Here is a 13,060-nt window from a genome sequence, read left to right on the forward strand (position 1 = left end):
ATAAAATTAGAATATCATGAAAAAGTAGATTGATTTCAGTAATTCCATTTAAAAAGTGAAACTTGTATATTATATTCATACATTACATACAAACTCATATATTTCAGATGTTTATTTTGTTTAATTTTGATGATTACAAATAACAACAAATGAAAATCTCAAATTCATCATATCAGAAAATTAGAATATTGTGAAAAGGTTCAAAATTGATGGCCCCTGGTGCCACACTCTAATCAGCTAATTAACTCAAACCACCTGCAAAAGCCTTTAAATGGTCTTTCAGTCTAGTTCTATAGGCTACACAATCATGGGGAAGACTGCTGACTTGACAGTTGTCCAAAAGACGACCATCGACACCTTGCACAAGGAGGGCAAGACACAAAAGGTCATCGCTAAAGAGGCTGGCTGTTCACAGGGCTCAGTGTCCAAGCACATTAATAGAGAGGCGAAGGGAAGGAAAAGATGTGGTCGAAAAAAGTGTACAAGCAAGAGAGATAACCGCACCCTGGAGAGGATTGTGAAACAAAACCCATTCAAAAATGTGGGGGAGATTCACAAAGAGTGGACTGCAGCTGGAGTGAGTGCTTCAAGAACCACCACACACAGACGTATGACAGACATGGGTTTCTGCTGTCGCATTCCTTGTGTCAAGCCACTCTTGAACCACAGACAGCGTCAGAAGCGTCTTGCCTGGGCTAAAGAGAAACAGGACTGGACTGCTGGTGAGTGGTCCAAAGTCATGTTCTCTGATGAAAGTAAATTTAGCATTTCCTTTGGAAATCAAGGTCCCAGAGTCTGGAGGAAAAGAAGAGAGGCACTTCATCCACGTTGCTTGAAGTCCAGTGTAAAGTTTCCACAGTCAGTGATGGTTTGGGGTGCCATGTCATCTGCTGGTGTTGGTCCATTGTGTTTTCTGAGGTCCAGGGTCAACGCAGCCACATACCAGGAAGTTTTAGAGCACTTCATGCTTCCTGCAGCTGACCAACTTTTTGGAGATGCAGATTTCATTTTCCAACAGGACTTGGCACCTGCACACAGTGCCAAAGCTACCAGTACCTGGTTGAAGGACCATGGTATCCCTGTTCTTAATTGGCCAGCAAACTCTCCTGACCTTAACCCCATAGAAAATCTATGGGGTATTGTGAAGAAGAAGATGCAATACACCAGACCCAACAATTCAGAAGAGCTAAAAGCCACTATTAGAGCAACCTGGGCTATCATAACACCTGAGCAGTGCCACAGACTGATCGACTCCATGCCACGCCGCATTGCTGCAGTAATACAGGCCAAAGGAGGCCCAACTAAATACTGAGTGCTGTACATGCTCATACTTTTCATGTTCATACTTTTCAGTTGGCCAACATTTCTATAAATCCTTTGTTTTTATTGGTCTTCAGTAATATTCTAATTTTCTGATATGATGAATTTGAGATTTTCATTTGTTGTCATTTGTAATCATCAAAATTAAACAAAATAAACATCTGAAATATATGAGTTTGTATGTAATGTATGAATATAATATACAAGTTTCACTTTTTAAATGGAATTACTGAAATCAATCTATTTTTTCATGATATTCTAATTTTATGACCAGCACCTGTAATTGTTCATCACCTTCACCCTTTTTCAAAGTTTTGGTTAAGAAAATTGAAATCTATATACCTACCATTTCCAAGAGTACAAATAAAAAAGCTGTGATCATATATACATGTTTTTGATCACTGAAAATTGTTGTTTTACCCCTTGCATACTTTTACATATTCTGTGTTCTGCAGATTAGATCGTGAATCTTCGCACACTTTTAAATAATTAGATGGAAAGTCAGAAAAAAAAAAAATGTTTGCTTCACAAATGTTTTGTAGCAATCGAAATGGTTCAATGTGATTTTTGGGGTCAAATTATTATCTAAAAGCAATAAGCACAATTTTTTATAATTTGGCACATTTGGAGAATAAATTTAATACGATGACATATGCTTTCTATAAAGCTTGCCTTTCTTACTGCTATTCAAAAAATGCCTTTTATTTTTGAGAATTAAAAAAACAGCTTTTAGTCCTGTTTTAAATGATGCAGGTTAGGCTGTGTTTTAGTCTTTCACTCGTCTTTCATTTATATTTTCAAAATGTAGAAAGTGTTAGTCTTCAAATGATGTATCACACATGTAACTTGGGCCAAAAGTTCCCTAGTTATTTCCTTTTCCATTTAGGAATGCAAAAAAGGCGAGGATTACTTAAAGCGAGGTGGATGTTAATGTTTTCTCCCTGGGATCGAATGTAACGCTGTGCAGGGTTGCCTGAATGGGAAGGTTTTCATTTCATTGGGCTTTTATTGGACATTAGGGGCTTGAAAATATACTTTTGAGTGGGTTGTTAAAATATGAACAGCCTTTCACAACATTTGGCAGGTTTTTAAAAGTATAAATTGGAAAATTATATCCCAGTAGTTGTTATTGTTCAGTGGAAACATTAAAAACTTACACATTTCAACAAATGTGATTTTACTTTGTTAAGCTTTAACTTGATGTTGGAGGACAGGATCATGCTGAAGTAGGAAAATAAAAAAAAGTATCCAGAAAGCTAACATGATTTGAGGATGACTGCAGGAGGTCTTCAAGTCTTGTTCCTTTTCTTATTATACAGAAATTGTTGCCATTTCTATGATCTTAAATAACTAATGCCACAAAATGAAATATATTTGTGTTTCAAGTAGGGTTGTAAATAATATAAGTTTTGTATTGATGCATCGATCCAAGAGCTGACGATCCGATGCATCGACATGTCCACAAGAGTATCGATTCAGTTTTTTTTTCCTCCGGTCTACTTTTATCCATTTGCTCCCGAACGTAAGTCTAACTCCCGTGCTGCGGTGGCGCTAAACCTATTTTGCCCTCCTACCTCGCTTCCTTTAGCCATTACCCTCTTTCCACTTGCACACACACACACTCTCATAAACACAGAGGCTTTATTATTTTTCATTGAATGAGGTATTCATAGGCCTAGGTGGAGAACACTTTGCTACTTCTATCATTTGCTGTTGTTTCTCAAATAAAATTCATAACGATGTTACAGCTTTCACTGATTTATTTAAAACATTGTCAAGCCTGTAAGGTTAAAATTTTTTTTTACCAATTAATCGAATCGTATCACGGTGTATTCTTGAGTATCGGAAATAATCGATTTGTTGGGTCAGGAAATTGGTACTGAATCGAATCGCCATGATGGGTGTGATTTACACCCCTAGTTCCAAGTGTCAAGTTTTCTGCAATCGAACCAGGTACTTGCAACCTTCTCAGAGCACAAGTGCACTGCTCTAGCCACTAGGCCAGCACTCCCCACTACACTCCACTCCACTCCACAATTTCAAGTATTGTGGTTAATTTTGTCTAAGCACCATTAGTGATTCTATAATTCTGACTTGTCAATGAGTTAATTATGTCGTTCATGAGTGATTCATTCAAACAAACAAACAAACAGTGTGAATTAACTTAATCAAATCATGATCATTAGCTGATTTATTAGTCTCTCACTTCAGTTAAAGTCAGTCCAAGCAGGTCAAGAGTGGAACTTCCATGTTTTTTTGACATATACTGTAATGGCATCTGTTACTTCAAGGTAACACCTAAAATTAAGGAACAGAATAAATAAAATACAGTAAATCCCTACATTTGTTTCAGAAAGGCTCAGTCCCTTGTTCACCTCGATTGCTATGTGTCTCTGCTGCCTTTTGGTTAAATCTGACATGAAAAAAAAAGCTGGTTTATGTAGTTTGGGTTTAAACTGTTAATAAAGACTTTAAATTCTGATGTGACTTTTGTTCACTTTCTGTGTTGCTAATGTTGACACTCTTCTATTCTACAGCCTGAAACAAAGCAGGACACAAACATGCAAATTCGGCACTATAGTGACATCTTCTATCAACTTTAGGGACAGCCAATCTCGTGAGGAGCTGGCAACAGAGGCTGAAAGATGAAAAAGTTGTTTTTTTTTTTTTTTGGGCAGATTTTATTTTTAGGTTGCATCCTTTTGCGCCTTCATACAGCCGTCCTTGTATAGCACCCACTCACAGCTGTGGGTTTATTTCAGGCATCCTGCTGTGGATTCTCTGCTGCAGGGCCTACAGTAGATCCCAAGTCATTAACAGCCCTGCTCCCAAAGCAAACACTGGTTACTACGGTATGTTTGTTCTTGTTAGAAAATCTGATCATATGTATTGATATATGAAAATAGACTAAACTCTGTTCATACACTCTCCATCACAAATATGGCCTCAACAAGTACATATAAAAACTCATCTGATCTCTGTGTAAAGTGGTACCGCTCCATGCTAACGCTTGAATTATCTTGCATTGTACAGCTTGTTGAATTAAAACTCTTATTTGACTACGTTTTCATATATTATTGCTGTTATTTTCCCCCAATAACGTATTTGTAATCAGTTAAGAGGGTTAGTCTTAATCACATAATCACCCGGTGGAATAATAAAGAACATATGTGTCCCATCAAACTAACAACTAACAGATGCATCGCATTAGTTGGTCTTTTAGATTTAACATAGATGGGGGTATTATCTTGGCGATAAAAAATATTCCCCTACATGATGCCAGACAACATTGATCCAATCCTCTTTTTATCCTATATCCAGAGTGAATAACACAGTTGTTTTTCACCGCTTATTTTTTTATATTATTGCAGTTTGTTTCCTTATACAGGATGTTGGGGAAATAATCTCACTGCTATGTTATTTGTTTTGGTCAAATATAGTAAATGAAATCATGTTTATTATTTTTTCTTTTTTTGTGAATTGTTTTGCTTCTGATTAACACATCATTTTTAATGCAGGAATTCCCTCGTACCATATATCAATCGGTAATGTTTTTTCTGTTTAGTTTTTTTTCTTAAAAGACTTAACAAAGGTTAGAAAAGCTCTAAATATTTAATTAGAACATTTCTCTTAGAGATTTATTTGGAGTTGAATTGAACTCTGCTTGAAGCTCTCAATTACATTTCTTTTTTAATCATAATACTGATTTTGAAAATATAAAACTAAATGTAATAATAATCATTCATGTCTCATTTTATAATTGAAACATTATAAAATTATAATGTTTTTATAATGTTTCAACCATACAGGTGCTGGTCATAAAATTAGAATATCATGAAAAAGTAGATTGATTTCAGTAATTCCATTTAAAAAGTGAAACTTGTATATTATATTCATACATTACATACAAACTCATATATTTCAGATGTTTATTTTGTTTAATTTTGATGATTACAAATGACAACAAATGAAAATCTCAAATTCATTATATCAGAAAATTAGAATATTGTGAAAAGGTTCAAAATTGATGGCCCCTGGTGCCACACTCTAATCAGCTAATTAACTCACAAACCACCTGCAAAAGCCTTTAAATGGTCTTTCAGTCTAGTTCTATAGGCTACACAATCATGGGGAAGACTGCTGACTTGACAGTTGTCCAAAAGACGACCATCGACACCTTGCACAAGGAGGGCAAGACACAAAAGGTCATCGCTAAAGAGGCTGGCTGTTCACAGGGCTCAGTGTCCAAGCACATTAATAGAGAGGCGAAGGGAAGGAAAAGATGTGGTCGAAAAAAGTGTACAAGCAAGAGAGATAACCGCACCCTGGAGAGGATTGTGAAACAAAACCCATTCAAAAATGTGGGGGAGATTCACAAAGAGTGGACTGCAGCTGGAGTGAGTGCTTCAAGAACCACCACACACAGACGTATGAAAGACATGGGTTTCTGCTGTCGCATTCCTTGTGTCAAGCCACTCTTGAACCACAGACAGCGTCAGAAGCGTCTTGCCTGGGCTAAAGAGAAACAGGACTGGACTGCTGGTGAGTGGTCCAAAGTCATGTTCTCTGATGAAAGTAAATTTTGCATTTCCTTTGGAAATCAAGGTCCCAGAGTCTGGAGGAAAAGAAGAGAGGCACTTCATCCACGTTGCTTGAAGTCCAGTGTAAAGTTTCCACAGTCAGTGATGGTTTGGGGTGCCATGTCATCTGCTGGTGTTGGTCCATTGTGTTTTCTGAGGTCCAGGGTCAACGCAGCCACATACCAGGAAGTTTTAGAGCACTTCATGCTTCCTGCAGCTGACCAACTTTTTGGAGATGCAGATTTCATTTTCCAACAGGACTTGGCACCTGCACACAGTGCCAAAGCTACCAGTACCTGGTTGAAGGACCATGGTATCCCTGTTCTTAATTGGCCAGCAAACTCTCCTGACCTTAACCCCATAGAAAATCTATGGGGTATTGTGAAGAAGAAGATGCAATACACCAGACCCAACAATTCAGAAGAGCTAAAAGCCACTATTAGAGCAACCTGGGCTATCATAACACCTGAGCAGTGCCACAGACTGATCGACTCCATGCCACGCCGCATTGCTGCAGTAATACAGGCCAAAGGAGGCCCAACTAAATACTGAGTGCTGTACATGCTCATACTTTTCATGTTCATACTTTCAGTTGGCCAACATTTCTATAAATCCTTTGTTTTTATTGGTCTTCAGTAATATTCTAATTTTCTGATATGATGAATTTGAGATTTTCATTTGTTGTCATTTGTAATCATCAAAATTAAACAAAATAAACATCTGAAATATATGAGTTTGTATGTAATGTATGAATATAATATACAAGTTTCACTTTTTAAATGGAATTACTGAAATCAATCTACTTTTTCATGATATTCTAATTTTATGACCAGCACCTGTACTTACTTAGTACTTGATGAGGAAGATGTAACAATCGCTCCCTTCCAGCATCTTCTGACATGCAGATGGTGAAAATCAAAACCAGGTCCAATGTTTTCCGTAAAAGTTCAAAAAAATCCACTGGACTTGGTTTCCAAGATTTGAAGATGTTTCGCTACCTCTCCAGGAAGCTTTCTCAATTCAAATGTCTTCCTGGAGAGGTAGGAAAACGTCTTCAAATCTTGGAAACCAAGTCCAGTGGATTTTTTTGAACTTTTACGGAATGACTATGACCTGGATGACTCAGAATCTTCATCAGCAGGTTCAATATGCTGCAACGTAGTTTTGAGACAAAATCTAATAGGATGCCGGAGCGCGCTATCTGTCATATGCTGTACTTATTCCATGTGCTTTTATGTAGTTCCCACAGGCCTGAGAGTTTTAAAATACAGTTCTTTTTTTAAACAACAATCTTAAAAGTGTTGAATCACATCCAGACTGCAGAGGAGCTGAACAGCCACTTTAGTAACAGACTTAAACACCACATGTGTAAAAAGGAGAACTACCGCAGGTCATTCATTCATCCCTGCTGCCATCAGACTTTACAACACCACTGCACCATGACCTGGTGTAATAACACTGCAATAACTTATACTATTTATTTAACAAACCAGAAACCGCACTTTACCTGCCACCACTTTACTGTACATAAGTCACCTTAAACCTCTCCGTTATTTTTTACCATCCACTGTATACATCTGGATGCACTGTGTATACTTCATGCACCTTTTCCTACTTTGTGGGCCTTCTGTTTTGTTTGTTTATAAGAGCCTATGTCATAAGTAAATTTTTTGCATTGTGAGATCAATAAAGTTCTATTCTATTCAATTGCAAATACAGCTACATCTCTGTCCTTGTGTCTCTACCAGCTTTGTGCATCTTAAGATAAACACTTTTGACCATTTTTCTAAGTAATATAAATTCATTTTTTTTAAATAATAGAGAAAATGTTCATAATAGTTTTGGAGTCTTATGAAACCTGAAACTGAGCCCTTCTAACAGGTTAGCTATCAGGGCGGCCCAATATTTAGCTCCAAATATCTTGTTATTTTCCATCCCATCACATAATACTGTTACCTCAATGTTTCAGAGGGGCTGGTGCACATTTTCTGAACATCAGCTGTGTGATCCGATTAAATTATCTCTGTAAAGTGCCTTGAAATGACTCCTGTTGTGAATTGGTGCTATATAAATAAACTGAAAAAATTATGAACATGTGTAGTGTTAGTATCCTACCAGAGCACTAAATGTAATGGTAAAGGGTGAGAAAAGTCAGGAATGTTTAAATCTTATTTTATAAGCTCCCTAATCTCAGGAAATTTAAACATCGGTGTGTCCGATACAGAGAGACACACCGACGCAGTTAAAATGAGCAAAATCATTCATCTGAAGGTAGAATTTATTTAAAAGAAAACCCACTCAATGTTTGTGGCATTGAAAAGGTATGAAGTATGTTTTTAGATGCTTTTCAAATCCATATATTTAATAGAATATGATATTGATAGGTTAATGTAACAGGTAGCAAAAGTTAATGTATTACACAGAACTAATAGTTTAATTGCTCTTTCATTGTGCATCATTTAAGCACCACTTAAAGCTTTCCAAAACATGTCACATGCCCTTTAAATCACCCCTCCAAACAGACAGAATAAGTAGTTTCAAGATGAAGTGAAATTAATCTTAAAAACAGCAAGTTAAAGGCATTGTTTGTTTTTTGATCTTTTTGTGGATGTGAGCAGGTGAGGAAGTCATCGCCATCCATCTTTTTTGACAAGGTGATTAATCAAAACCTCTTCCTTTGAGCGCGTTTTCTTGCTTTACTGTCTTTCTTTTGCAGCCAGTGGTTTTTCCGCTCTGCTGCTGGGGGACAGCAACAGAGATCTTTAAGAGGAGTACAAATTGTTCAGAGTGTGAGGTCGAATTTTTAAAGATGCTCCTTTTTTCAGTTCATCTGTAAGGTTTGGTGGTCAACCAAACAGCAGCAACAGGACGATGCACGATGAGTTCACAATTATCAGGGGCACTGTGAAAAAACAGAGAGCAGGAGAAAATAGTTAATCTTTAATTAAATCTATCTATCTATCTATCTATCTATCTATCTATCTATCTATCTATCTATCTATCTATCTATCTATCTATCTATCTATCTATCTATCTATCTCCCTTCTTTGGGAAAATGGGTTTTATACTGAATAATATAAAGAAAGTGGGGCACAGAATGTTTTAAGCCTAACAAAGATAAAACGTCCCATTAATAGATCCTCACACTGACTGTTAGGTAAATTGATGTGAGACTCATGATTTAGGGGTCAGCTCACCATTATGGAATCCACCATGAATATTACTATTTTACAGGGTGCATAAGGGAAATGTAAGACCATGAAAAAACTACAAATACCTGAAACAGAAGTCTGCAACATAATTGACCCCAAACACACAAGAGTGTTAAATAGAAAAGCAAAGCCCTTAAGTCTATTCCTCAGATACTTTAGGGTGCCTTGAAACAGGCTCTACATGAAAGAAACCCCACAAACACATATGGGTGGCAAACTTCTTTCTTAAGTTATAATTCATATTTATTCTACCATCATGCTTTTTGCTACTTAAACAAAAATTAGGTGTGGTTTACGGACTTCCTATTCCACATTAGAATATATTGACAAGCAGTCGAATGGAGAGCAGTGCAGAGTGCGCTCCTAAAGACCTTCTATGACTGTTGTAGCATCAGCCTTCTTCTATGGAGCTGTCTGTTGGAGCAGTGGCTAATCTCTAGCTGAGAGAAAGCAGCTGGATAAGCTGATCAGGAAGGCCAGCTCTGTGATTGGATGCCCTCTGGACTCAGTGGATTCTAACTAAACTAACATCTCTGTTGGATAATATCTCCCACCCCATGCAGGAAGCTGTTGCAGAACTGGAGAGCTCCTTCAGTGACAACCTGCTGCACCCTAAATGCACCAGGAAGCGTTATCACAGATCCTTCCTCCCAGCAGCTGTAAGACTCTATAACCATCGCTGTTCCCAACAACCTCGATAAGTTGTTACATTTATGCTGATTTTTGCAGTTTTTATCTTAGTTAAATAACATGCTGCTGTAATTTTGCACATCTCTGATGTTGCTGCTATTTTTAAAAATCCATAAAAATATCCATAGCTGTACATTGGTTATTTATTCTCTAGGTGCACTGTTTTTTTTATATTGTTTTTATTTGTTTATTTTTTAACTCTTCACTATAATGTTATTCTTATATATTTTTCTAAGGTCCACATTGGTGTGACCATTTTTTTCTTTTATCTTTTTGCTGCTGTGGGACAATTAAGGATTTTCTATTCTATTCTATTCTATTCTATTCTATTCTATTCTATTCTATTCTATTCTATTCTATTCTATTCTATTCTATTCTATCAATTTCCTGTGAATTAAAAATATTAAGACCAATTCTTATTTATTTAGATGCACTAAATAGTTTTGCAGTGTAGTTGAAGCCATGGATGCACCACCTCTCATGACGGTCCGAACTGATCGGATGAGATTCAGTATCTGAGCTTTGACTCCTGGATCATCCCCGAAACCTCCAACTCCCTGATCAGCACCCCATCCCACTAGAAACACACACAGAGAAAGAAAATATACTAATAAACATATCCGTAGTTTGATTCAAACTCTTTAAATATCTGCTCATCATGTTATTCACAGACTGAGTGATGATGAGACACATTTAAAGTCTTTTTAATTCACATGAACGCTTACTTTTGCTGAGAAACCTTTCTTCATGCAACACGGCGATGGCATTGATGCATAGAATAGCGGTCTGGATGAGGGTGTAAAGAGTAAACGCCATGCTGGCAACTCCTGTTTTAGCCCCGCCCTCTTCTCTATCGTCATCGTGTACGCGGGACATCGCAGCCGTAAAGAAATGGTAAATGTCGGGAAGCCGCGCAAGCTGTAGTTTTTGTAGTTCAACGTCTCTCCCTTTTTTACAAAGTAACCTGTGATGTTCGGTGCATTAGAAACAGGAGCGGAGCTAGATGGGGGGCCACTGGTGGCCACTCTTAGCCATTAATTTGCCACCCCTACCATTTCCCCCCCTCTAATAAAGATGGTGGCAGCAGTAGTACTCTCAAGTGGAATTTTCATTTTAATTTTTCAGATATTACTTACTATTTTTTAATGTATTCATAATTTCTTGACAACAAAAACACTGTGGTTAATTATACACAGCAATTCATTCAGAATTCATGTTCTTTTCAGAACTAGATTTCGTGTTATATGGGGTAGAGAGAAATGTATGTGTCTCTGAAAGGCCTGTTTTCCAGTGTAGTCCTGTTTCTCTGACTGTGGCTGGCTGGATGTGCTCTCTTCATCCTCTGACATGGGAGCTGGCTTGGAGCTCATCTGCCTGGTGTGTTTCCTGGACCGGGCCGCCTTATACAGCTGCTTTTTGTATCTCTGCTTCTGTCTCCTTGAACTCCAGTCTGCCTTGGCAGATGGCCGCTCACACTGAGCCTGGTTCTGCTGGAGGTTTCTTCCTGTTAAAAGGGAGTTTTTCCTCTCAACTGTCGCTACAAGCATGCTTAGTGTGAGGGATTGCATTTGAGTAAATGAGTGGATGCAATCAACTGGTTTTCCTTAGAAAACTTTGAATCAATTGACTGTATGATCTGGTGAACTGTAAAATGCCTTGAGATGACATGTGTTGTGAATTGGCGCTATATAAATAAACTCAATTAAATTTAAATCATAAATAACTATGTTAATAAAAATGTATTAAATAGTTGAATTATGTAGATATTAGTACTTGTAAATATCAATTTTATGCAGAAGGATTATCAATAAAAGTAGGTCAATAATGAGAATTGAAAAGATGTTCGCCCCAGAACTCAAACCTGAAAGAATTGTATCCACTATACCTTTTATCTAGAAAGCATGGATGTTTAAATATATGCGTCTATTTGTTAGCAAAGGATGTAGGAAAGTATAGTTAGTCTTATCTTTGGCTTGACCCTTACATTCTGGTGCCTATCCACTTTCGGCCACCTCTCAGTGTACATTGGTTATTGCCCGGCCACCCTTAAAAAAAAAATTATGGCTACGCCTCTGATTAGAAACACACATCTTCCTGCTAAAATATAATTGATTAGTTCCATAGAGTGTTTCCCAACATTTTTTTACTTCTGTACCCCTTTGAGTATTTTTACCATGAATACCACCCTCAGTCAAAAGTATTAATGATTGTGCAAAAATGTAACATACTGGTAACTAATAATCGAATATGAATTAAAACATAATTTTAACTAATCTTAAAATTTGAGCATTTAATACTGGAGCTCCTCAGAGTAACTCTCTTATAAACACATTTAAACTCAATGAATTGGGAACAAAATACAAACATATATATATATATATATATATATATATATATATATATATATATATATATATATATATATATATATATATATATATATATATATATATATATATATATATATATAATTTGTTTTCATCTGTTTTCATCCAGACACCTGAACTGCTTTGATGAGCTCTGAAAAACAGCCGATCCCAGGCTGTTCTCTACATCCATTCTGTTCCTCGGTTTTGATGTGTGTCACAGCCGAAGGTAAACTCAAACATATAAGAAAAAATTACTTTTTGGTTAATACAAGCTTGTTTAATTTTTCAATTGGCTCCTCACAAATCAAAACAGATCCCAGCCCTGTTTTATTTTACTATCTAAAAAATGAAATATTTTCATGTAGACCCTACCCCTAGCAATGTACTCACGGACCTATGAGTACCCCTGAATGGGACCCACTGCCTTAGATGAAAAGTTTGTTAGTTTTTCTTGTTTTTAGATTATGGGCAGCCAGCTTACTTTGCTGTTTAACTGTTTAAGTTAACGTTTTAATCTGAGGCTTGTCATTTAAACCATTTTGGGAAGGATTATAATAAAACAAAAACAAAAATTGTGTGCTCAAGTTTAATATCCTTGTGGGATAGGAGGATGGTAATTCACTCAGATAGGCTATTTTTACAGAGCCTCTTTGAAAGTTTTAGAGAAGACATTTTTTGCGAGCAAGGTGGTATGATAATTTTGGATGGACATGATTTGGCACTGTCCACATATTCTCAACAGCTTTGAGGTCAGAGCAAACTTTATCCACCTGCATCCATTTCAAAGCCAGTTGACTGTTGCTGGGTTGAAATGTGCCATTGTGTCCAACTTCCAAACATCAGATCTGCTACCTTAAATAAAAAAATCAAAATTTGCCAGGTTTGGGGA

The 13,060-nt window shown here is 36.8% G+C and overlaps 1 protein-coding gene across 1 annotated transcript; it reads right to left on the bottom strand.

The window, feature by feature from the left end:
- Positions 1 to 8,497: 8,497 nt before the first annotated feature.
- Positions 8,498 to 10,668, bottom strand: ier3ip1 (immediate early response 3 interacting protein 1). Its single transcript, XM_038268338.1, has 3 exons — positions 10,528 to 10,668; positions 10,278 to 10,379; positions 8,498 to 8,802 (listed from the first exon to the last, which is right to left on the bottom strand). The coding sequence occupies exons 1-3, from the start codon at positions 10,616 to 10,618 to the stop codon at positions 8,747 to 8,749; spliced, it is 249 nt and encodes an 82-aa protein (XP_038124266.1). The 5' UTR covers positions 10,619 to 10,668; the 3' UTR covers positions 8,498 to 8,746.
- Positions 10,669 to 13,060: the final 2,392 nt, after the last annotated feature.

The sequence above is a fragment of the Cyprinodon tularosa genome, unplaced genomic scaffold, assembly GCF_016077235.1.
Source record: "Cyprinodon tularosa strain WSP-4 unplaced genomic scaffold, ASM1607723v1 ctg7, whole genome shotgun sequence".
NCBI lineage: Eukaryota > Metazoa > Chordata > Actinopteri > Cyprinodontiformes > Cyprinodontidae > Cyprinodon > Cyprinodon tularosa.